This window comes from Schistocerca piceifrons, chromosome 10 (genome assembly GCF_021461385.2).
Source record: "Schistocerca piceifrons isolate TAMUIC-IGC-003096 chromosome 10, iqSchPice1.1, whole genome shotgun sequence".
Lineage (NCBI taxonomy): Eukaryota > Metazoa > Arthropoda > Insecta > Orthoptera > Acrididae > Schistocerca > Schistocerca piceifrons.
The window spans coordinates 135,054,967-135,082,515 of record NC_060147.1 but is presented as its reverse complement, the minus strand read 5'-3'; the positions used below and the strand labels follow the sequence as shown (position 1 = coordinate 135,082,515).

Here is a 27,549-nt window from a genome sequence, read left to right as displayed (position 1 = left end):
GAAGTTGTGGTTAGGGGCCACGGCGGGTTGCGGCGCGGTGCTGGTAGGAGAACAGGAAGTGGCGATAAGCGCAAGCGCGCTGTGCCTGGCACAAAGTTCGGTATTACAGTTGACTGTGAGACAGTGCAGAAGGTTGCTTTTAAAGAGTGGCTCCTTTCTGAGTTTTGTGTAGAGGAGTATTGTGTATCTGAGGAGTGCTATCACTTAAGAGAGGGTAAGCACATTCATGTTTACATGAAACTTAAAGAAGCAGTCTATGCTAATTATGTTCGTGCACGTTATTTGAGGAAATATGGAGGCTGTGGTACATTTGATATCCAGTTTCCGAGAAACGAGCGTGCATGGTTACATTATATAACTAAGGAAGATGGCTATGCATTAACGAACATAAATCAGTCTAGATTGAGTTTCTATTATCAGTTGCACCGCTACGCAGAAGTTACATCTGTGATTGATTATTGTGATGCCTTTGTTTGTCAGAATTACCACAGAGTAAACTACATAGAGAAGTTTTTGGCTTCTTTTAAGACGAAGCCAAAGCCACAGAAGTCTTTCACTCTGTTTGAACATCCGTATTCTGGTTGGGCTAAGGAAATCGTTGATTGGTACAACAATGCGATACAATCCAAGAAGGTAAGGAAAGATCAATTATATCTTTGGAGTGGTACAAATATTGGTAAGAGTACTTTGATAGATAAAATTGTAAAAAAATACCAAGTGTTCTTACCTTTCCCAGATAATTTTGGCTTTGGTGGTTACATACAAGGTTTTCATCAAGTAATTCTCTTTGAAGAATTTGAGTGGTCTAAGTGGAGGCATTATAATTTTATTTTGAAGAGAGTAATGGAAGGTAGCCGTGTGTCAGTGAATGTTAAAGGCTCACCGCCTAAAGAAATTGTTCATAGAGGTTTAGTTATCTTTGTCAGTAATGAATTGCAAGTGACAGATGAGGCCTTTTTGTCTCGTGTTAATATTGTGAGAGCTGATACATTTGTCATTGCAAGGTATCGTCTCCGGTCAAGGTGGAACCTCCGCTTACGCCCGAGGAGTCGATTGAACAGGAGATTATTGAACTTTGCGAAGAGGAGGAAGATGCGCAGGATGAAGCGTTGTCTTCTTCCGAAGTATATTAAAGCACGTCGAGCTAAGAGATTGAATAAAAAAGCTCGTCGTCTTCAGCCATTATGGAGAATGCCAATTGCACCAATGTGTCGTGCTAAACTGTCTTTTTGGCACACTGTAAATATGAGTTTTAGATATGGTGGTGCAGACTTTGATCAAAATTTTAAGAAATTGAATTTGGTGCCCTTAAAACATAAAGAATGGTTTCATACCTTTAGATGTAATTATGGTAGGGTAATTCCGTCTAAAGCTATAATAAAATTCTATGGTTTCAATGTTCATGAAATGTTATTTCCACATTTTACAAATGAAGAAGTGGAAACTAAGGACAATAGTTCAATGCAACGGAGATTAAATGCATGTTTGGACAGTCTTTCTAAATGTAAATTAACTGGTGCTGTTCAGCCAAGTGAGATGTTGGTTGTTTCAAAGCCTGCTCAGAATGCTTATGTTAGTATTCGTCATTTAAAGTATGGTGAAGAGTTGGGCAGTTTAGCTAAGTATGATTCAGGAAATGTTAAATATCGTAAAATAAATAAGAGGACTACATTTAAGTTTTATCGTTATTTTAAGCCTAGTACATCTTGTCCAATAGATACTGTGTTGAAAGAGGATAATGCTGTGTCTACTTTAGAAACAGAATGTAAAGTTCCAGATCATTGTAGATTGTATTCTAATTCATTTGGTGATTATTGTATGGGTGTTTTAGAGAGTGGTTTTGAGCCGCAGAAGGGTTCAGAAAATGTATTACGAAAATCTGTTTCTGTATTGTGTAAAGTTGATTATTATGTAACTTTTTGTTTAAAAAATACTTCAGCATCTTGTTTGTAATTTCAGAAATAAATGACTGCAAGAGATTTCTTTGAGTCTAATTGGGGAAGAATTGTTGATTTTTCGCCTGTTGTCCGTGACGCCCTCCTTAATCCCAACGCACCAAACGTCGGAGAAGATTATATATTTGAGACAGCATTATTGTTTTATGGAAATAGAATAAGTGAAGGTGCTGCTTTACTGGTCTTGGATAGCTTGTGGCAATTTCAATTTAATCGAGGAGAGTTGTTGGATTTGTTTTCAGAGGTATATAGATTTCTAGTTCAGCTACGTAATAAAGAACGTTGTCAGTATAGCTATTGGCATTTAAGAAAGGCTAAGTGGTTGCCGTTGTGGTACGTTTACGAATGAGGCATTTTGAAGTTAAAGTGGATTTGAAGACATTAGTAAAGCAAGACAGTTTTATGACATTTTGTGATGGTTATATTGTGAGTGCTCGTTGGTTGTGTGGTAGACATAAGTTAAGAAGACTTGTTAAGAGAATATATAAAGCACCAATACATGTTGAGTTCAAAATATTTTTTGACGAAGAAGATGAGTAATTTAAATGATTTGAAAGTGTAGAAATTCGTAATATGGTTAGGGATAATTTACCTGTTGAAAATGCAGTACCTAGTCCTTATATGGCTGATGTCTTATCAGGAAGATTTAATGATAATTTTGAACCTCATGATGTTTGTCGTTGTGGTAATATTTGTTGTTGTTTGGGTATTCCGTGTGGTCAGCAAAATCAGCCAATTAGTGATAGTGAGGCAGAATTAAGTCAATATGCTCAGAGGTTAAGTGATGTTGGTAGCCCTTGGCGTGTTGATGGACGTGAGTCGCGTCTTGGTCAGCCTTTAGGTGGCATTGATGAATGCGGCTGGCTTAAAGATGGCATCACCATGCCTAATAAAGAAAACCATCCTTATCTATCCCCCCCCCCTTTTTTTTAAATACTAATTCAGCTACTGAAGCATCTTTCTCTTCTTTGGGTTGCAGGGGTTATGACCCCTGGGGAGGTGGGTGGGTGTTATACTGTAAGTCCTTGCAGTGGTCTTATGCCGCCGTGTAAGGCGGGTGACCTTGAGTGGGACTTAGCCGCTGGACGAGGCAGCCGGGCAACACCGGCACTAGTATTACTAGGCCCGTGTTGCTGGAAAATCAAGATTGCGCAACACTGATAAGGCGCGCTGGCGCTGTGCGCGCGTGTGGGGGCAGGAAGTTCTGACGTCATGTCTTTGATAACTGTGTCCAGAGGCACCTGCAGGCTCATTCGACTCGAGGCAGCCGCACGCTACGCATCACCATGCCGTACCGCCGTAGAAGATACATGAAGAGGAGCAGACTTCCAGTGTACAAGACAGTGGATACATTTTCAATTACACACACACACACACACACACCTGACAAGTCAGCGGTGACTTAACATGAAATTAATAAGAAATTTTCTTTCAGGGCGTCTAAAAATTTTTGTGAGAGAACTACAATACTGTGTGGTAGAAGTCATAAAATTCTGGATTTTTACAAGAAACAGAAATATTATTTTATCCATAGTAAAGATGATTGGGGTCACCTATGACCCCAACTCCTCCAACAAGTCAAGAGCGCGATCCTTTTAAGGAATGACATGATGATGTAAGCCTTTATTCAGTAGATTATTTTCGTGTGTGTTTCTGCCTGGGAGAAGAAAACAATTATTTAAATGGCCATTACAATGTTGTATGAAGTAAATGTCAATGTGTTAGCTGTTACTTTTGATGGACTTTCCACCAATATTACAATGGCAAAGGAGTTAGTGGCAAATATTGCTGTTGAAGATATGAAACCCTATTTTTCTCATCCTGTTACAGGTAACATTGTATATATTATTTTGTCCCTGCCATATGATCAAGTTAGTTAGAAATATGTATTTAGTTGATGGGAGCGGAAGAAAGTCTCCTGGCAGTATATCGAAAAGCTGCATTATACACAAGAAAGGGAGAGGCTTACTCTGGCTAATAAACTGAAATTATTGCACCTGAACTTTGGAGTTAGCTGTCCAGGTATTAAGTGCTTCAGTTAGTTCTGCACTGCAATATTTATGCTGCAATTTAAAATCAGAGTAATTTCAGGGATCTGAAGGAACAGCAGACTTCTGTCTTATTTTTGATCAAATATTTGGTATGTTCAATTCAAAAAATCCTTTGGGTAAGGGATACAAAGCACCAATACGGGAGAGTAGTAAGTGTGTTTGGGAGCCTTTCCTTCAGACAGTAGCTGGTTATTTGACATCCCTTAAAGATACAAATGGGAAGCTATTATGTAAAGGTAATAGGAAGACAGCTATACTTGGGATATTAGCACTGTGTGAAACTATTAAAGGCTTGTATAATGATGTAATCATGACAAAAAAGATGAACTACTTGCTGATGTACAAGTTTAGCCAGGATCATCTGGAAATGTATTTTTCTTTAGTTAGATCTAAGTTAGGATGGAATAACAATCCATCCTACCTACAGTTGAGAGCAGCATATAGGAACCTCCTAATTTCAAATGAGGTCAGACATAAGGCAACTGCTAACTGTCAGTTTCAAGATGATACATGTCTTTTACCTTGGACTGGGAAAAGAAACGTGTTTTGTATGAACCAGTTGAGTTTTGCAACAGCAGGCGATATGACTGTACTGATGAAACAAATGTGGAGTGTGTCTGCCCATGATTATGTGATATTGCAAAATAACTTAACAGAGTACACTAGTAATCTTCTTGTATATTTTACATGTTTTGTTGTGAAACACATGGTAAAGAAATTGAATTGCAGTTCTTGCATACATAGTTTATTTAGTGTAGAAACAGTTCAGTTGTCTGATTTGTTAAGGAGGAAAAACAATGGTGGCTTGATTATGCCATCAGCAGGAGTAATTGTGGTTTGCAGAGAAGCTGAGAAAATAATATGGCTACGGGTTGTGAAATCAACTAATGTAATTCAGAAAAGCAATACACTCACTGAAATAATGTCAAATGTTGTGCCAATAGTAATGCAGCAGGACTTATTTCCTGAACTGAAGGACCATCTGATGGAAAATGTTTTCCCAGAGAATCATTGGTACATTATTGTAAAATCAATTGTAAGGCAGTATGTTTGTTGTCACCATATTACAAACATATGCAATGCAAAATTGCCCAAAAAAGTTATTAGACAGACACTGACAAAATCAGTTTTATTTCAAAATCAGTGATGGGTGAAATATGATGTTTTTTAATTAAAAATAAAACTGTTTAAACTTGAAAATAGCGTTGTATCATTTCAATTCTTTCATTTTACCACCTGTGTATGAATAATCCAGACAGCTGTAAATGTCTTTCTTATGTATGTGTACAAAATTAAATCCTGTGAACTTAATTATGACAATGTCTGTAGTGTGGTGGTCCTTCCTTACACCTCTTACCTCCTCCTACTGAACATTACATCAGTAGTGTTCCATGGGGTGTGGAATGAAGTTAGAGATGTACATGTCTGTGTAAGACAGTGAAAAGTTATTACATCATTGTACTAAAGTGCTAATTCTATAACCAAAATAATAAATTAAGATTTACTGAATAGATTTCAAGGAGTTGCCACATTGAAAGTTCTTTGATTGTTTTGACTTCCATGACATTTAATGTGCTCTTGAAAGTTACTAAAAACATGGATAGCTGACTCTTCTTAATACCTTTAGGTATATTAATGCATAGTTGTCAAAATACCAATAATGGTTGTTACAGGATGTTCTTGAAGTGACACTACATCTTGGTTGTGATAAATCAATATGCGATGCCTCTGAGTTGTAGGTTAAATTAAAAAAGTAACAATTTGTTTGCAAAGCCAATTAATGCAAATGCTAAATGTAGGCGACAGCAGATTGTTCTATAGCCTAACCTGATGTCTACATTTACACATTATACTGTATCTAATAAGCTTTCTGCTACAAAAATTGCTACATAATGAAAAAGTTGCAGTGTTAGACTACAGACAATGCTCCTTTGTTGCATGTCAAGTACTTACGAGGTGTGGCTAGAAAAAAACCGGACTAGTACTGGTGAAACAATAAAACGAATGCAATAAGGCTGAAAGTCGCGTGGCCTGTCACGTGACTCTCGCTCCGCCTACTGCTCGAGTTTCATCTGCCTCCTGCACTCAGTCTGCCCGTGGCGTCTGTTTTAAGTAGTTGACGTTTTGTCTGTGCGTCGGAAAATGGTGAGTGTACAGAAAGAACAGTGTGTTAGCATCAAATTTTGTTTCAAACTAGGAAAATCTGCAAATGAAACGTTTGTAATGTTACAACAAGTGTACGGCGATGATTGTTTATCGCGAACACAAGTGTTTGAGTGGTTTAAACGATTTAAAGATGGCCGCGAAGACACCAGTGATGACACTCGCACTGGCAGACCATTGTCAGCAAAAACTGATGCAAACATTGAAAAAATCGGTAAACTTGTTCGACAAGATCGCCGTTTAACAATCAGAGCAGTGTCTGAGTTAACAGGAGTTGACAAGGAAAGTGTTAGGCAGATTCTTCATGAAAGTTTCAACATGAACAAAGTGTGTTCAAAAATGGTTCCAAAGTGTCTCACAATTGAACAGAAGGAAAGCCGAAGAATGATTTGTTCTGACATCCTGGAAAACATTGAAAGTGATCCCACCTTCTTACAAAATGTTATTACTTGCGATGAATCGTGGTTTTTTACTTACGATCCCGAAACTAAACGCCAATCGATGTATTGGAAAACTCCTGGTTCTCCACGACAAAAAAAAAAGCACGAATGTCAAAATCGAAATTCAAGGCAATGATGATTTTTTTTTTTTTGACATCAAAGGGATTGTGCACATTGATTGGGTACCAGAGGGACAAACAGTGAATCAGCATTACTACATTAGCGTCCTGGCTACCCTACGTGAGCGAGTACGGAGAAAACGAAACGATTTGTGGAGAAAAAAGTCATGGATCCTTCACCAAGACAATGCCCCAGCTCACAGTGCGTTGTCAGTGAAGACGTTTTTGGCAAAACACAACATTCCCATCTTAGATCATCCACCCTACTCACCTGATTTGGCCCCCTGTGACTTTTTTCTTTTCCCTAAAGTCAAGTCAGCTTTGAAAGGAACTAGATTTGAGACTGTTGAAGCAGTAAAAGAAAAAGCGACGGAAGTACTGTATGGACTTACCGAAAATGATCTGCAGCATTGCTATGAACAGTGGAAAATTCGTATGGAGCGGTGTAGAGACCGAGGAGGAGAGTACATTGAATGAGATAACATGAAATTGTAAATAATTGTAAATAAATGTTTTTTCCAGCATCAGTCTGGTTTTTTTCTAGCCACACCTCGTATACTGTATTTGCATCTAAATTACTAAAACTACTAACAGTGTTAATGTACTAAGTTGAACTGAATGAAGAACTAGGCACATGATAGGTATTTTGATTTTTAATCAGATTCATATTAAGTATGAATCAGAGGTAGGTCGAATAATTGCGTTTATATACTTAACATGTGCTATCAGGTGGTGATTATGTAAGATGGCAAGAACTATACTACCCGTTACATGAAGTCATTAAAGATCACCAAACTTACGTTGAGTGAACAGTAGGGCTGAACAAAAATGACTGACAAGGCACAATACATCTTGTAGAGGGTGTAGTATGGACGTATTGGAATAATTAATGTTGGGTGATGGTTTTAAAGTAATTCATGCGACATAACAACTTTGTGGAAACACGTCGATTTACTGGAGGCTAGTTTATCCCAAGGAAGTATTCAGAGTTGACCGCGGCCGGGCTGGGGAGCGGTGAAGGGAAGCAACAATAGGCAGCTTAGGGCGGCTCAAGCTCTGAGAAAGTGGTAATGGGGTGCGGCCTCCAGCTGCCTTAAGATGAGTGACAGTGAGTGGGTGGTTCACATCATGCTGGTGTACTGGGAAGCAGACGGAGAACTTTTACGCCTGTTGACAAATGTCTGTTGTCCCATTTTCAGTGAAACATGCGAGAAAGCCACGCAAAGCTACGGTGAAGCGGTCGACAGAGGCCAAAATATGCGTGTTCATGACTATAGCAACTTCACGCTGAATTCACAGTCCGCAGAGTCTGAAATAAATCAGGTGAAGAGCGACAGAATGAAATATGCCGGCCTCTGATGGGAACGTAGGACCAAGGAAGTTGAAGAACTCTCCTGGGAGTCAGAATTCCAGAAAAATTGGCGTTTTATACAGGTGCTAACATTGATGGGTGACCTGGGAGGAGCTAAATAGCAGAAGTTGAGAGGAGGGGAAATTTTGTGGGAATTTATTTACTTCCCAGAGCAGGCATTGGTCGGCACTCGGAAGCGACGCATAATTAATGCGACTTGCGCTGCAATTGGCATAAGTGATTTTGCTGGAGGGGAAACCGAGGCAAAGGGCAGACTGGCAGAAGTCTCCGTAGAAGTTTCCGTTCCCAGCTTGCCTAGAGTGCGGACGTGGCGTTCTTTACTCAGCTTGCCTGAGAGAGAGTGAGCATCTCTGCAGTTTAGGATTTAGCAAATGGGACGATTGAGCTTGGAGATGGAAAGTTTTTGTTCAGCTATGTACTGAGCAAGATAGCTAGGAGTGTACAGACGATTACAGCCTTGCAGCACCACGAGGCCAGCCGACTTCTGCACGACGACGCCACCCCACCATGCTGAATTCAGTGATATTGCGCCCGCTCCGGCTTAAGTTAGGTCACTGATTAATTTGTTGGATCATGCCGGCAAAGTTTCCACGAGGATTTCATGGGCCGTGTATTGTAGAAATCTTCTCGCACTTCGCGTTACTCCTGGTCAGTTACTCCACGCAAATGCAATTTATTACCACTGCCTGTTAGGAGAGTCATGTAATGTGATGACTGAAGGTTGTGAGTTAAAATAAATTTGTGCTAATCGACTGCATCTGTTTTCAATCAAGTAGTTGAAATCCCAAGTCACTTTCTTAATTAATTTTATGTTCTACATTTGCATCTGGTGTTCAATAGCTGAATATAACATCAATGTGCACCCCTTTTTAATTAAAAGGGATCAATTCTGAAACAGTGTCAACACTGCCACCGCAGTTCAATCAGGAGTCATAGGGCCTTATTACTTTCTTTGCGTTATCCGATATTGTGGCAGTTTTGCACACTCTGTTGATCTGTTAGTCAATTACCTGGGGTAAACACACGCCAAAACCAGACAAGTGACGGGTGGGGTGTTACAACTATACTTCGTAAATGGTCAAATATTTGATCAAACGTTGCAAACTCACCACCTTCAGAGGTGATATCAGTGTTAAAAACTAATGTGCGAATGAAATTCCTACCGTATTTAAAGTGATATGGGTTATTAAAATTAAACATACTAAAATGTAGACAATACTGTGCTAAACAAAGGTAAGCGTCCAAAATGTACACAGTAGTCGGCAAAAAGCAAACAGGACCTGACAGGAAAATTACGTGAATTAAATAATAATCGTACTGTCTGCCACTTTAAAAGTTTCATGTAATTATCTAATGCAAATAACTCTATGTAAACCTGCTCCACCTTGTCAGGAAAGAACCTTACGTTCTTAAATTTTGCGTCTCTATGCAGACGTATTTAAGAAATCAGGAAACTTCATTCATTTAAGTATACTTTTAAAATAGACTCGAATACTCAGTATTTTTTTAAACAAACATGTGTTTAACTTGTGCTTCAATTTGCTCTTGTTGCGTCTCCTATGCTTCAAATCACAACTCCAGTACTAGGATTCATCCCTGCAAATGGCGGCGATCAGCTGCTTCAATTGGGGGACAGTTGCCTCGCTTCTCCACTACGGCGTAGTAGGGCCTTGGATATTGACGCTAGAAGCAAAAGACAACGATAATCTTTGTTTACAAAGTCGCGAATACTTGTATTTGAGTTTTTTGCTAACATCGTCGTCGTATTATGTTGTGTTTTTTAAAACTGCCACGACAAAGAATAAGTTTCAAAAAGATGTGCAAGAAGTGTGTACGTGCTTTATTAAATTGCAGACACGCTAATAATTTCGGTAATGGTACCGACTGTGTGAACTCTTCTCCCAGCAGCTCAAGACAGTAGATTTCAGGTGTCTATATGACTAACAATGGTGATGACTGTCTAAATAACACTGGATATCGCATGGCTGACATTGAGTTGTTGTCTAGTGCAGTGAAATTAGCATGGTGTGTACAATATGTGGTTAAGATGATCTGGAATTATACGATGATGGTAACAGAGTGGGCACGGTGTGTAATTTACATATTTTATGCAAGGACTGTGATGTTGACATTCACTTAAAACATCAAAATCAAATAACTGGTATTAGACCATATAAAAATCTCATATTCGCTTCTAAGATGCATTGGTGTACGAATAGGAGAAAATATACTCTGTGGAATGATGAATATGCTAGCACCATGTTAAGATTTTCAACGGCAAATACTGACTTGAAGAAGGCACTTTATGAAGTTTGTGAAGAGAATTTATCTGCAGCAACAGCAGAGGCAGTAAGAGAGAATGATCCTTCGGATGATGAGTATGGTAATCACGTGAAGACTGATCTGGTTGTTTCCTATGACGGCACATTTATGAAGAGGGGCCATACAGCCCCACATGGCATTTCAATTGTGATAAGTGTTGATGTAGGTAAAGTACTTTATGTGCAAGTAATGAGCAAGTACTGGCAAAATTGTCCTATTACCAGAAATACGAAAACAGAAGATTTGATGAAGAATCACAGCTGCAGAATGAACCATTGTGGATCATGTGGCTCGATGGAAGGTGCTGGAATGCAGATAATTTTTAACAGATCTGTTTCTAAACATGGAGTCAGATACGTAAAGTATCTTGGTGACTCCGGCGCATTCAAGGTAGTAAGTCACAGCAAACCATATGGTGAAGAATCTATTATTGAAAATCTTGAATGTGTAGGTCACGCCCAGAAGCGCATGCACTCAAGATGGCGAACAGTTGTGGATGACAAGAAGGGCACGAAGTTGGAAGACGGAAAGGGTCTAAGTGGAAAGAACAGGTTAACGAAGATGATGATTGATACCCTTCAAGTGTATTATGGTAAGAATATTAGAGATAACCTATCAAGTGTCAAAGATATGCGCCGGTCTGTTTGGGCAACATACTTTCATATGTTATCCACAGATGAACACAATCTTGGCCCAATTAGTTGGTGTCGCTACAAACAGGCGCAGAGGGATGGGATTCCTTATACTCACAAGGAAAGTCTTCCTAAACCTATTCTCAATGTCATTAAGCCAACATTTGGGGTTCTATCCAACTCCTATCTTCTCAAATGTGTTCATTGCAAAACGCAGAATCCTAATGAATCCCTGAATGTCCTCATATGGAAACGTTACCCCAAAACTACATTTTGTTCAACATGGTTAAAATTGTAGTTTATGACGCAGTTGTTGTTTTTAATGGTGGGAACTCAGAGAGGATGAAGGTCTTGCAGAGAATGGGCCTGGAGTTTTCACTCGCGAAATCTTTTAAGGGGATAGACACTCAACGTATACTTGCAGGCGATAAATCCATTGAAGACCTTGCAAAGCAGACAAGACAGAAAATAAGCAGCCAGAAGAGAAGTGTGGAAGGAAATGAGGACAATGAATATGCATCAGGTGGCTTTTGAAGGATGGAACGACAATGAAAGAGCATGTTAAACTCATTTTCTCATAACTACTATTTACGTTATTCAGGTACATTTTTCTTCAAAACTAGAAAAGATGTGTAACAGATTTTAGGCATGTTTTTTGGTATTATGTATAAGAAACATGTACACGGAGTGAATATTTAATATCATGCATGAATGCCAAGATATATAATTAAGAAGGTAGAATTTTGATGTGTATTTTTTCAGTTAAAATATAAAAGTTCGTTAAATGTCAATAAATTGAAATGCTTCTGTAGGTTTCTTTATATGAATGTAGAGATTATACTGTAAAATTCACAAGACAATTCTTAGAAACTTTCTTAGTAAATGGTACCTATGTGTATCGTGAGTTCAAAAATTTCATAATTTCAAAAGAATTCCAAAATTTCAATTAAAATTACAAAAAACTTTCAGTGGATCCCCTCAACTACCCTCAACCACTGTACATAATTTCAGTTAAGTAACTCAAAAATTGTGGATTTGGTGACAGGTTACATTTGTACCTGTATTTTATGTACGTCCCTCCTTAATGCAGCAGAAATGTCGCATAGCATTATGCACCAGCAACATCAATGCAAACAACAGGAATGGGCAACAGACTTCGGAAAATTTGTCACTAAGTTGAAAGAGCTTCGCCCTATGAAAGGGCAGTGGCTACAAAACGAGTAAGTGATGTGCTGTACGAGGAAGAACTAAATGCTCCGAGGAAGCAGCAGCATAGATGCAGCAGGATCATCAGCTTCAACTTCAACCGCAGATTCCCCTGTCGCATCCATTGGTAGCATATCTGATTTGGATTCTGAAGAAATTATCTTCATGGAATGATGCCAATATGAGAATAATATAAAAATAGATATCTAATCAATTAAATACGTCGCAACCTGGCAAGAAAAGTGACAAATAAAAAATGTAATATTTGAGAAAATACTTTTAAAGAACTATACGAAACTTATGGTGAAGTAGTGGAAACTTCTTTTACATTTCTCGTAAGTATTTAACGGCAGTATATGCTGTTATATTATCTGACGACTTCCCTATTTCCGTGGGAGTTCATAAGGGATCTGCTCTCACCGCACCTATTTATCACTGTAATGGATACAGTCACAAGAAGCCTGCAGAAAACCTCACGCTGGACGTTACTGTACGCTAATGACGTGCTACTGGCCAGTGAAGATAAGAATGATCTACAACCTTGAAGAACAAGCCTGAAATGACCGCCTTGCAGATGCAGAACTACGTCTCAATATGTTGGAAACCTATTACCTTTCCACAGACTTAAATGACTCTGTAACCATCAGAATCAACGGTGCTGACCTCCCAACAGCAACGATTTTTAAGTACCTGAGCTCGACAATTGCTGCCGATTGTTATCTCAGTGCAGAAATCTCCAATCGCCTCAGCAGCACGTGGCTCAAATGGCGTTCCGTTACTGGAGTACTATGCGACAAGAAAATTCCAAACAGGATCATATCATAAATATACCGATCGGTAATCCGTCCAGTTGTACCGTATGGGGCTGAATGCTGGTATGGGGCTGAATGCTGGTCTTCAACAAAGGAAATAGAGGAAAGACTTGCTGTTATGGGGACGAAAATGCTTAGGTGGTCACCGGGATTAACACTGCATGACCACGTCGAGCAATTAATGAAGTTCGCAGGCTATACAGTGTTGACAAAATGAGAGGAAGCCGCCTACGTTGGTACGGGCATGTCCTCAGAGCAGACGGAAGAACTGCGGCAAAGACCAGTTTCAACCTAAATGTAAGTGGGAAACGGCCAGCAGGAAGAGCAATGCAAGATGGCGTGACACCCCGCATGGTTCAAATGGCTCTGAGCACTATGGGACTTTTAACATCTGAGGTCATCAGTCCCCTAGAACGTAGAACTACTTAAACCTAACTAACCTAAGGACATCCATGCCCGCGGCAGGATTGGAACCTGCAACCGTAGCGGTCTCACGGTTCCAGACTGCAGCGCCTAGAGCCGCTCGGCCACCCCGGCCGGCCACCCTGCATGGAGACCTCGAGATCTTATCACTCTGATCAAGCACGAGATCCCAAGAAGTGGCGACAACGAACCAAAACAGCGGCCCCCCGCCATCACGCGGGCCACACGCTAAGGAAAAAGAAGACATTCTGTTACATAATATAGAAAAGTAATACTGTAATTGTATCCATATTTTCAGTGACAAATTCAAAATTGCCATTTTCGACGTGTGTCACTTTTCTTGCTGGAGGAAGCTTCACTAACTCCCGCAACTATTTGAGATATGGCGGGCTTTGAAACACGGAGTAAATACGCAAGGCTTTGATACGCCAGAAGACGAAGAGTAATAGCAAATCCGCTTCACAGGGATAGCTTTACTGAAATTTGTGTCTTTCTTTGAGAAAAAAAAAATGGTCCTACAATATTCAACAACATTTCAAAATCTGACGGCGACATTCTAGTGAAGCTACGAAAGCGAGAACAGTCTTCCAAATTCAGTTGACAAAGCATGTCATTCACGCCACGTATTCTATATACTCCATTCACCGGAACAAGAGACGTACTGTAAACACGGCAAGGCGCGTGACCACGGCGCTGCCGTCGAGGGGTGTACAAGGCAGGGGCGTCCGAAATTAAAAAATGAAAGTTGTATTTTTTATAATTTGGCACCTGAACATGATAAATGATCCGAGAACTACCTTCCAACACCTTTTTTTTACAATACATTAAAATTTATTGTCACTGAAAAAGAGAAATACTTAAGCTTTCGGGAAAAGTTGTTTTTTCGCGTTACTCTATATTTATCACGCCATATCTCCTAAACTGTTTGTCGCACAGCAAAATAATTTTATAATTTCCTTCAGTACTATATGTTGATGACGTCTGCAAATTTTCTGCCCAATAGAGTCAGTAATAGTGAAGTAATAAATTAAAACCTCACGTCTGATGCAGAACTTTTACCAAATCATCCGAAATATAGTAAGCGACTAACTTACCCCTTTAAATTTTTTTTGTGGGGGTGTATGCGAGAAAAGTTTCAGAAAGGTTTGAATTTAATTTTGTAGTTTGTTCGAATGCGATGGGTGCAACCGTTTGTCCTTCATGAGCGATGCATTGTGCGGTTCGCAGGCGCGGCGCTCTGTCAGTGTGGCCGTCTCAGTTGCAGGTGTGAGCTCGTTAGTGGGTGTTGTACAGCGGCGATTTCAGGATATCTTAAGTTCATCTGTAAAGATGCTTGAATGACTAGTTGTTGATTGTTAGAGTAAGTATATGTGTCTGTAGCCACGCTGAGCATTCACTGTTTATGTGCGCATCCAATAGCATCGCATGGTTTCTTATTTTATATATTCACTTATTTCATTAGCATCACATTCGGCTGTCTTCATTATGTCATCCACGGATTTAGCGAGCGAGGTCGACGTGTTAGTTCTGAGTCCACCAAAGAAGCGAGCAGAGAAGAAATCATTAAGTTCTTCTGAGAAGCACATGGTGCTTAATGTGTATAAAACTGAACTGTTACATCCAGAGCAGTCGATGAGTGAGTGTTTCGAAAACAGCTGCAGGTCTTGGACGTTCTTCAGTGTATCGTGTGATAAGTGAGTACAAGGCCACACACTCTTTGAAGTCTCCCAAAAAAGGAAAATTCGTCAGAAACTTTCTGGAAGTGTTGATGACTTCGATAGAAATGCGATGCGAAGGAAAGTACACGATTTTTTTTCGTAACGAGTTGACAACAATTACATTCGTGAACGAAGATGCAGATCTGGGCAATTTTCGGAGAACTACATTTTATAATGAACCATGGACGTTGCCGTTGGTGAGGAGGCTTGGGTGCCTCAGCGATACAGATGGCCGTACCGTAGGTGCAACCACAATGGAGGGGTATCTGTTGAGAGGCCAGACAAACGTGTGGTTCCTGAAGAGGGGCAGCAGCCTTTTCAGTAGTTGCAGGGGCAACAGTCTGCATGATTGACTGATCTGGCCTTGTAACACTAACCAAAACGGCCTTGCCCTGCTGGTACTGCGAACGGCTGGAAGCAAGGGGAAACTACAGCCGTAATTTTTCCCGAGGGCATGCAGCTTTACTGTACGGTTAAAATGATGATGGCGTCCTCTTGGGTAAAATATTCCGGAGGTAAAATAGTCCCCTATTCGGATCTCCGGACGGGGACTACTCAAGAGGACGTCCTTATCAGGAGAAAGAAAACTGGCATTCTACGGATCGGAGCATGGAATGTCAGATCCTTTAATCGAGCAGGTAGGTTAGAAAATTTAAAAAGGGAAATGGATAGGTTAAAGTTAGATATAGTGGGAATTAGTGAAGTTCGGTGGCAGGAGGAACAAGACTTTTGGTGAGGCGAATATGGGGTTATAAATACAAAATCATATAGGGGTAATGCAGGAGTAGGTTTAATAATGAATAAAAAAATAGTAGTGCGGGTAAGCTACTACAAACAGCATAGTGAACGCACTATTGTGGCCAAGATAGACACGAAGCCCACGCCTACTACAGTAGTACAAGTTTATATGCCAACTAGCTCTGCAGATGACGAAGGAATTGAAATGTATGATGAAATAAAAGAAATTATTCAAATAGTGAAGGGAGACGAAAATTTAATAGTCATGGGTGACTGGAATGCGGTAGTAGGAAAAGGGAGAGAAGGAAACATAGTAGGTGAATATGGATTGGGGCTAAGAAATGAAAGAGGAAGTCGCCTGGTAGAGTTTTGCACAGAGCATAACTTAATCATAGCTAAAGCTTGGTTCAAGAATCATGAAAGAAGGTTGTATACATGGAAGAATCCTGGAGATACTAAAAGGTATCAGATTATATAATGGTAAGACATAGATTTAGGAACCAGATTTTAAATTGTAAGACATTTCCAGGGGCAGATATGGATTCTGACCACAATCTATTGGTTATGAACTGTAGATTAAAACTGAAGAAACTGCAAAAAGGTGGGAATTTAAGGAGATGGGACATGGATAAACTGATTAAACCAGAGGTTGTACAGAGTTTCAGCGAGAGCATAAGGGAACAATTGACAGGAATGGGGGTCAATAAATACAGTAGAAGAAGAATGGGTAGCTCTGAGGGATGAAGTAGTGAAGGCAGCAGAGGATCAAGTAGGCAAAAAGACGAGGGCTAGTAGAACTCCTTGGGTAACAGAAGAAATGTTGAATTTAATTGATGAAAGGAGAATATATAAAAACGCAGTAAATGAAGCAGGCAAAAAGGAATACAAACGTCTCAAAAATGAGATCGACAGGAAGTGCAAAATGGCTAAGCAGGCATGGCTAAAGGACAAATGTAAGGATGTAGAGGCTTATCTCATCAGGGGTAAGATAGATACTGCCTAAAGGAAAATTAAAGAGACCTTTGGAGAAAAGAGAACCACTTGATATTCATGCAAGAGCTCAGATGGAAACCCAGTTCTAAGCAAAGAAGGGAAAGCAGAAAGGTGGAAGGAATATATAGAGGGTCTATACAAGGGCGATGCAATAGAGGACAATATTATGGAAACGGAAGAGGATGTAGATGAAGATGAAATGGGAGATGTGATACTGCGTGAAGAGTCTGACAGAGCACTGAAAGACCTGAGTCGAAACAAGGCCCCGGGAGTAGACAACATTCCATTAGAACTATTGACAGCCTTGGGAGAGCCAGTCCTGACAAAACTCTACCATCTGGTGAGCAAGATGTATGAGACAGGCGAAATAACCTCAGACTTCAAGAAGAATATAATAATTCCAATCCCGAAGAAAGCTGGTGTTGACAGATGCGAAAATTACCAAACTATATGCGAAAATTACCAAACTATCAGTTTAATAAGTCACGGCTGCAAAATACTAATGCGAATTCTTTACATACACATGGAAAAACTAGTAGAAACCGACCTTGGGGAAGACCAGTTTGGATTCCATAGAAATATTGGAACACGTGAGACAATACTGACCCTATGACTTATCTTAGAAGCATTTGTAGACTTAGAGAAAGCCTTTGACAACGTTGACTGGAATTCAAATTCTGAAGGTGGCAGGGGTAAAATACACGGAGCGAAAGGCTATTTACAATTTGTATAGAAACCAGATGGCAGTTATAAGAGTCGAGGGGCAAGAACAGGAAGCAGTGGTTGGGAAGGGAGTGAGACAGGGTTGTAGCCTCTCCCTGATGTTATTCAATCCGTATATTGAGCAAGCAGTAAAGGAAACAAAAGAAAAATTTGGAGTAGGTATTAAAATCCATGGAGAAGAAATAAAAACTTTTGAGGTTCGCTGATGACATTGTAATTCTGTCAGAGACAGCAAAGCACTTGGAAGAGAGGAAATAAAATGCAGACTGGCAATGGCAAGGAAAGTGTTTCGGAAGAAGAGAAATTTGTTGACATTGAGTATAGATTTAAGTGTAAGGAAGTCATATCTGAAAGTATTTGTATGGAGTGTAGCCATGAATGGAAGTGAAACATGGACGATAAATAGTTGAGACAAGAAGAGAATAGAAGCTTTCCAAATGTGGTGCTACAGAAGAATGCTGAAGATTAGATGGGTAGATCACATAACTAATGAGGAGGTATTGAATAGGATTGGGGAGAAGTTTGTGGCACAACTTGACTAGAAGAAGGGATCGGTTGGTAGGACATGTTCTGCGGCATCAAGGGATCACCAATTTAGTACTGGAGGGCAGTGTGGAGGGTAAAAATCGTAGAGGGAGACGAAGAGATGAATACACTAAGCAGCTTCAGAAGGATGTAAGTTGCAGTAGTTACTGGGAGATGAAGCTTGCACAGGATAGAGTAGTATGGAGAGCTGCATCAAACGAGTCTCAGGACTGAAGACCACAGCAACAACGAGAGAAATTAATTTCAAATACGTCCGGCGTGGGCGCGATAGCATGCTAATAGACAGATGACATTTTATGGAGGCGGCGGTATCTTCGAACCATTAAACGGTTGAGAGATGAAGGCAGACCCATTTAGTATTTGGACGAGACGCAGGACTTACCCGAAGTGACGTCTGGGTAGATGACACTATAAATTCCTCAAAACAAGCGTTTCTGTCCGGATTACCCACCGGTAAAGGGAAACGTCTGATTATCGCACACATTGGCAGCAAAGCAGGGTTCGTTGAAGGATGTTTGTGGACTTTCGAGTCCAAGAAAAGTGGAGATTATCATGAGGAGATGTGCCCGGAAACCTTCGAGAAGTGGCTTCAAGATGTTCTTCCTCGGCTTCAGGAAAATGCAGTTATTGTTCTTGATAACGCGCCGTAACAGTCTCGGAGAAAAGAAAAAGTTCCCAATGCGGATTCTAATAAGCACGAAATATCAGAGTGGCTAAAATTAAAAACAGCAATTACGAAGACGGTATGTTGGAACTTTTAGATATAGTTAAAAATCACACAACAGTGCACAACGAATACGCAATAGATGAAATGGCGAAGAATGCAGGGAAAACTGTTCTCAGAATTCCTCCTTACCACTGTGAATTGAACGCCATCGAGTTAGTGTGGGCCAGAATCGAAGGCTATGTTGCAGCGAAAAACAAAACATAGAAAATGCCTGAAGTTAAAGTACTGCAGTAAGAACAGTGACTGCAGAGGATTGGAACAAGTGCGTCCTCCATGTCGTACAAAAAGTGGAAACTCAAATGTGGAAATTAGACTGCATTATAGAGGAGAGAGAGGAGCGGTTTGTTATAAACCTCAACGAAAACAGTTCAAGTTCGACAGAGTGAACCTTGTTTCGTCCTTTATCATTATTATTACTGGTATTGTTATTAACATTGACAATTGTGTTTGAATGGAGCGTTTTGTTAGCAACCTGAATGAAAATAAATCTGCTTCGACAGAATGAACTCAATTTAACATTGTTGTTAAATTTATTTCGTACATTGTTGCCCAGGTTTCTCACGGTCGGTTGTGACAGCTCGGCAGGCAACCGAACGCCGCCAGGTGCAAAGCGTGCGCCAAGGATTTTCCACACCCCTACGTATCACGTGAACACCGAATGCTTTCTCTGGAAACGAGCGTAGTCGCTCACGTGACACTGTTTATGTTCCGTCACAGCTCTCGGTGAATAGACTTTCGACACCCACAGCTCTGCCTCAGCCCTCGGCCTCAGAAACACAGACGGGAAATACCTCCGGTCATAGTGACCATCCTCACTGGCATTATGAAAATCGTGAAAGAAGTAGCCCCAAACCCGCAAGGGGGGACTAAATACATCTCCCCTCTCTGTCTACGGATATTTTGTTGACTAATTCACCTGAAAAAAGATTTCATCCCTCACCTACTATCTAGAGACACGGACCCAGCGGACATACAGCAACAGAGAGAAAATTCGTACTTCCTCTGACCTGAACAATCCTGTATAGGATGGCAAAAAGCAAGCCTTGTTCGAGGTCGTGCTGCACACTGATGAGAAACGCAAAGCTCCTTGCAACTGGACGCTGTTATGCATCGGTTGACCAAGCGCCAAAAGCTGACTTCGAGATATTACAGAAAACGTGAAATTGTTAATATAAATTCAGCGTCAATACCAATTTTTTTTTTAAGCAGTATAATAATGAAACTGAATTACATCTCTACGCTCATATCTTAAAATCATACAAAATGTTGCAAAACTATGAATTTATATAGAAATGATATTTGGGTCATGTGAGGCTTATATATATATATATATATATATATATATATATATATATATATATATATATATATATATATAATATGGTGATTTCTGCATTTTGCATTACCTGACTCCAAGCCAAAACATGTCTCTCAGTCAAGTGATGCAACTTAGAGAAGAAGGTACTATCATTTATTTCACAATGTACGACTGTATTAGTTCAGGCTATATTTAATGATATTTAGCTGATATGTGAGGAAAATAGCATTACTTCAATGTTTACGCATTTTATTTACCAATTCACTGAAGTAATACTTTCATTCATAACTCGAAGAAAAATACTCCTTATATATTCAGAAAATAATGTGGTCTTAATACTGAATTTGGTAAGAAACATCCACGCAACTGGCAGTGCATCAAATCAAAGGCCAACAAGGCCTCGGAATACAGTCCAAACGAAAATGTTGCACCAAGACCGCGTGACACATCACGCATCAACAAAATCTTGCAAGTTCTCCAAGCAGCATTTGGTAACCGCATAATTTCCGAACACATTTCTCAAATGGCCGCCTCCCTCAACTGATTTAGCCGGAACAGACATACATATGGGGTTAATTGAAGGGGAGAGTTCAATCCGACCACCCGAGAAGTTAATCAGCCAAATTCAAAATGAAATTTCCAGAATTCCTGCAGCAGTTATTGAAGATGTGTCCGAAAACTGGGTGCAACGCCTGGAGTATTGTGCAGCTGCTAATAGTCGTATCTGTCCGATGTATGAGCAGTATTTCATAATTTAACTATTAAACATCTTCCTCCAGCCTTCAATAATTCACCAGGAATGTTTCCTGGAGCAGGTGATCGGCCACTGTTCATTTTAATTAATGCACAATTCAGTTCCTCTATTGTAATGTTTATATTTCGATCAGTTACTTCCATCTTCACTTCATTCTGTTGGGTGTAATACGGCCTATTTTCAGTTAAAAGGTCTGCATAATGCTTTTCCATAGGTTTTCTACTGCTTTGTTTACTTGTGTTTTCTTCATACTGGTAATGGTCCTCCACACTTCTGTTTCTGATCCATGTGATCTGAAACGACTAATCTGCCTGATAAACAACTGTCGTAAAAGGATTGAAATTCCCCTGAATGCAAAAAGTCATGTTTTTTTCTTTTTTTTTAAGGAAGAGGATAGAAAAGAGAAACTGCTATAGAGGCATTAGTGTCAGCTGTACAAAGAACCGCTTATGAAGACTACATCCATCTCTTACACGCTTTTTAATCCGAGTACTTATTATTCCCGCTTAGCTCTTATTCATGTTGTGTATTACCCATCTCACCCTATAGCTTGCCCCTACTTTCTCAGAATTTCTAACATTCTACGGCAGTTTTGAATTCTAAAACTGCTTTTTCCACGTCAACAAATCCTATGAACATGTAGTGATTTCCGATCTCACCCTACAGTTTACCCCTACTTTATCAGAATTTCTAACATCCTACGGCAGTTTTGAATTCTAAAACTGCTTTTTCCACGTCAACAAATCCTATGAACATGTAGTGATTTTTTTCTTTCATTATCAGTTGCAGCGTTGGAATTGTCTTTATGCTGTTCTCACCTTTCCTAAAGCTAAACTGATCGCCGTATAACAACACCCCTTTACATTATCCTTTCCATTCTTCTGTATGTATTATACCTGTAATAAAGTTGAGTACATGAGCTGTTAAGCTGAGTGTCGGACAATTCCCAAACTGATCCGTTCATTCAGCCTTCGGTTGTATGTCGTCGGACTCGTATATTCCACAAACAAACGCGAATAATCGCGTCTTCGTCACCCCACCCCATTTATTTCAGAAATTATAATGTAATGTTAGTCCTCTCACAAAGCTCTCTTAAATTTCCCATTCAAATACTGGAGCCCATATCTATTCTATGTCGACTACTGCTTCCTGTCATGAGATGAGATACGTCCTCGTTTTCGTAGCGACCCTCAATGCACTCTTCCTACCTATGAATTTGGAAGTGAAATAAAAATTGCTCTTTTAATGTTATCAACACAGTGTTTAATACGAAAGAATTTGATCCTTCATACTTCCCACGTTGTTAAAAATACTTCTCAACGTCCCCAATCAAATCATAGAAGTGCTTGAATAAATTTAACTGAAGTGAAAGCAACTGCTCTAGGGGTAGGCATCCCCGAAATCAAGACCCTGGTCCTCCAGGTTGGGGGTTGTGCTTAGGGCCAGCGACCCTATCACAGGATCCTGTAGGAGAAAATGGATTGCTACGAATCAGAATGACAAGAATGCTGGGCCACCAAACTTGATGACGAACTTGCAAAATTTAAAGGTTATGAATATGGGAACATGGAATGTATTAAGTCTCTATAGATCAGGATCACTGATAAATGTCATACAGGAACTTGAAAGGTATAAAATGGATTTAGTTGCAGTACAAGAAACCAGATGGACGGGTAATGGAAGTATAAACAAAAATAAGTATACAATAATGTATGGGGGAAATGATACACAAATACATGCACTAGGGACAGGATTTATAATAAACAACAAATTGTTACCTTTTATTAGGAAATTTGAGGCAGTGAATGAAAGGATATCTCACATTACGATTCAATGCAAATATAAGACTTTAAATGTTATAAATTGCCATGCTCCAACAGAGGATAAAGAGGACAATATTAAAGAAGAATTTTACAACAAATTGGAACAGGTATATGATACATTCTCGAAAAATTCAATTAAAATAATTCTAGGAGATTTCAATGCCAAGTTAGGACATGAAAATCATTATAAACCTACAATTGGACCTCATAGTCTACATCAGCAGAGTAATGAAAACGGAACAAAACTTATTAGCTTTGCCACTTCCAAAAACATGTTGATCAAAAGTACATATTTTGCACATAAAGATATACATAAACAAACATGGGCTTCAAGAGATGGCATCACAAAAAATCAAATTGATCATGTATTAATCGAAAAACAACATCATAAATGCATACATGATATCAGAAGTCAAAGGGGAGCAGACTGTGATTCAGATCACTTTCTTGTAAAAGCCAAGTTCAAGATCTCACTCTCAAGACATAAATGGTCTAAATTAAATGGTGTTCCTAGGTTTAATACAATGAAACTGAAAAACCCAAACATTCTCAACCAGTACATTAGAGAATTAGAAACACACAAACCTGAAGTGGAAAGTAAAATTAACAATGATGATACTAATCAAGCCTGGAACGCTCTGAAAGAAAATATCACACGAGCAACTACCTCAGTTTTGGGACATTTTACTACAACTAAGAACCCCTGGTTTGATGCCGAGTGCTCGAACGCTATCGAAGATAGAAAATTAGCAAGGGAAAAATTCCTACAAAAACCAATAACACAAAACAAACTTATTTTTGAAGAGAAACAGAAACTTGCCAGGAAACTCATTAGGAAAAAGAAAAGGGATTTTATGAATTACAAATTAAAAAGAGCTGAGAATGACCGTACCACAGACTCCAGAGGATTTTTCAAGAGCATAAATATGTTTAAAAGTGGGAATATAAAAAATTATGGACAGTTCATAACAGACCCAGATGGCTCCTTGCTAACAGAAAGAAGTGACATTGCTAACAGATGGAAGGAATATTTTAATGAGTTACTAAATGCTCCAACTATAAGCATCTCTCAGGAAGATGACAATGAATATCTTACTGCTGACCCATCGGACGAAGAGCCCAGCTTAGCAGAAATTAAAGAAAGCATCAAGAAGCTGAAGAGACATAAAGCTCCTGGAAGTGATGGTATAGACACAGATATATGGAAGCTCAGTAAATTTCCTTTTGTAAACTGCTTACACAAAATCATCACCAACATCTGGAAGCAGGAACAGGTCCCACATGATTGGAAAGAAGTAGTTGTGTGCCCTATATACAAGAAGGGGGACCCAACAAATTGTTCAAACTACAGAGGAATTGCGTTACTAAACACAACATATAAAATTCTGACAAATATACTGTTAGCAAGGATAAGCCCTTACGTTGAAGACTCCCTAGATGATGCCCAATGTGGATTTAGACCTAACAGATCGACTATTGACAATATATATGTCCTAAGGATGTTGGGTGAAAAGAAATATGAATTCAATCAAAATGTACATATGCTTTTCATTGATTTTAAAAAAGCTTTTGACAGTATCAACAGGGAATATTTATGGAAGTGCATGAGGCAGATTGGCATCCCTAACAAATTGATAAATTTAATAAAATCTTGCACTTTAAACTCAAAATACAAAATAAAAGTAGCTAGCAAACTTTCTGAAGACTTTGAGGTTAAAACTGGAGTCAAACAAGGGGATTCACTCTCACCAGTTCTTTTTAACATAGTAATCAATAGAATAATCCAAAAAGTAAAGCTACTACAAATTGGAGCACAACTGGAAAGCAAAATTAACATTGTAGCATACGCTGATGACATTGCATTATTATCTGACAGTGAGAATGATTTGAAGCTTCTTACAGCACAATTAATTAAAGCCACAAATGGCACAGGCCTCCAGCTGAATACAGACAAAACAATGTACTTTATCTTATCCCGCTATCCATCAAATAATAATGTACTGCAAATTAATAACACAGCTTTCACAAAGACAAATGAATTTAATTACCTTGGTACAATAGTAACCTCTGACAACTCCATAAAAATTGAAATAGAATCACGAATTCAGAAGGCTAACAAATGCTACTATAGTCTCTTGACAGTTTTCAAAAGCAAGTTAATTTCTAGGAACACCAAACTACAAGTATACAAATCATTGATTATACCAGTACTCACCTATGGATCTGAAACCTGGACTCTCACAAAAAAAGAGGAAAACAGATTAAGAGTATTTGAACGAAAAATTTTGAGAAAAATATTTGGACCCATAAGAGATAGGATCAGTGATGAATGGAGATTGCTAAATAACAATGAAATTTACAAATTATATAAAGACTCCGATATAGTGGCCAAAATTAAAGCCAAAAGACTGAAATGGATAGGGCATGTCATCAGAGCACCACCAAACAGGACCATCAAGAAAGTGACTGAAGAGATTCCCACCGGAAGACGACCTCTTGGACGCCCACGCATGAGATACTTGGACAATATTCAAGACGATCTCAGAAAACTAGGACATGACAGACAGTGGCAAATTACTTGTAAAGACAGAGCAAAGTGGTTCAACATTGTCCATTCTGCAGCAAAAAGCCTTCATGGATTGTAATGCTTAATAATAATAATAATAATAATAATAATAATAATAATAAACATCCTTTTTGATATCAGCAGATGAGTAGCTACGAGGGACTGAGGAGGAAGAGGAGGATGAAGAGATGGAGGTGGCCGATGGCAAGTGTATTACACTGTTATCATCAAAACTGTCCATCTTTAGGTCTTCAGCTTTCAGTCTGGCCCATAACACCATCCTAGGTTTCCATTTCGTATACAGCTGTCACTTCCGTTTAGTCATTTCAACCACAACACCTGATCGGTGCTGGAGTCGGTATTAGGTAACTTTGAGACGGGTGAATTTCCTGCTTTTAATGTATGCGTGTTTTTAATGCATTAGAGAGGAGGTATTATCACAGTTTTTTTCCTCTTTGTATACATATGTAGCAATGCATATTTCGAATTCTTTAAGTTATGTGGACTCCACGTACAATTAATCTAAAGTAGAGTGATGGTAGAACAACTGTCATCACACTTCGATGTGAGAAGAAATTTTTCGTGTCTGGTCTTCATTGTCCTTATACGCAAGGAATGTTGGCGGCGTTAGAATCGATTGGTAGTTAGTTTCAAATGAAGTTCTCTAAATTTCCTGTGTAGTGTTCCTAGAAAAGAACGCCATCCTCCTAGGACTTCTGTTTGAGTTCCGAAAGCATCCCAATGGCACGTACATGTAACAAATCTAGCAGCCAGCCACTGAATTGCTTCGATGTCTTCCATCTGACCTGGTACGGATCAAGGACACCAGTGAAGTAAGCGGGACGCCAGTAATACTGCATATGAACGTTACATGTTTGTTCTTCCTACTCATCAGCATTAACTTGCATTCTTCCTCATTTAAGGCCAGCAGCCATTCATCACACCAACTAGAAATTTTGTCTAAGTCGTCTTGTATCCTCTGACAGTCACTAAACTTTGATGCCTTACCATACACCCCGGCATCATCAGTAAACAGCAGCAGCAGACTGCCGTCTGCCAAATCAGTTATGTATACAGAGAACAGCGGCGGTCCTATCGCTCTACTGGCGATACCCTTGTCTCTGATGAAGTATTTTACGCGAGTTATTGCGCTTGACCTTGAATTCGGACTTGGCCGCTGCAACACAAAACGGGTCCTAGTATTACTAGACCCGTGTTGCAGAAAAATTCACTTCCGGTCGCTTATCGCGCTGATAAGGAGCGCTGCAGGGGTCCAGCTGCACTTCCGGTCTGAGCGCCAGTCGCTCTGCGACCGCCGAGCAGTGCGGATGTATAGGGCGTTGCATTAGGAGGAGCGTCTAGCGCTGTATTTTAGAGTTGACCTTGATAAAATCGGTACGCTGCTCCAATTCTTGAATGATTGTGGTGGTTATTGGACGCGCCAGACCGCTCGTGAAATTTTTTTTTAATGAGTTAAGAGTACATTGTTGTCTTTTTCATTGTTATGTGCAGGCCTGTACGGCAGGCTCATTCGACTCGAGGCTGCCGCACACTACGCATCGCCATGCCGTACAGGAGGAGAATGTATAGAAGAAGGAGCAGATTGCCAGTGTACAAGACAGTGGACACCTTTTCAATTACACCTAATGAGACTGGTCAACAGGAGTTACTACAAGGACCTGTTACTTTTGTTGGTTGCAAGATTCAGTTTTCTTGTACTACAACAGAAGTAGTTAGTGTCAATTCATGGAGGCCTACAATGAAAGAGACATTATTTCTTATCGCACATTTGCAGTTGGAGTGGTACCCTACAGGGATTATCGAACACGTGTGGTTACAACAGACAAGCCATTTTCACTCTACACAAGGAATCGCAGGAGGATTAATGCAGATGATAAATGTTTGGTGCAAAATGTCTGGTGTGTTAACTAAATACATTGTTGTAGAAGGAGATATTACTTTGTATTACCATTCTTAATAAAGAGAACCATCCTTATCTATCCCGTGAGATTTTTTTTAAATTAAAAATTATTTAAAAAACAAAAATTCACCTTATATGTGTTAAATACATTATTCTCTAACATTCTATGCATATAAATATTTTTTTCTACAGGAAATAATAATTTGGGCAATAGAGGGTTAAAATGA

General features: G+C 39.4%; 1 protein-coding gene across 1 annotated transcript; it reads left to right on the top strand.

Moving 5' to 3' along the window:
- On the top strand, positions 1-27,549 carry LOC124718771. Its single transcript, XM_047244383.1, has 5 exons — positions 1-214; positions 481-633; positions 1,005-1,949; positions 23,350-24,047; positions 27,515-27,549. The coding sequence occupies exons 2-5, from the start codon at positions 614-616 to the stop codon at positions 27,547-27,549; spliced, it is 1,698 nt and encodes a 565-aa protein (XP_047100339.1). The 5' UTR covers positions 1-214; positions 481-613.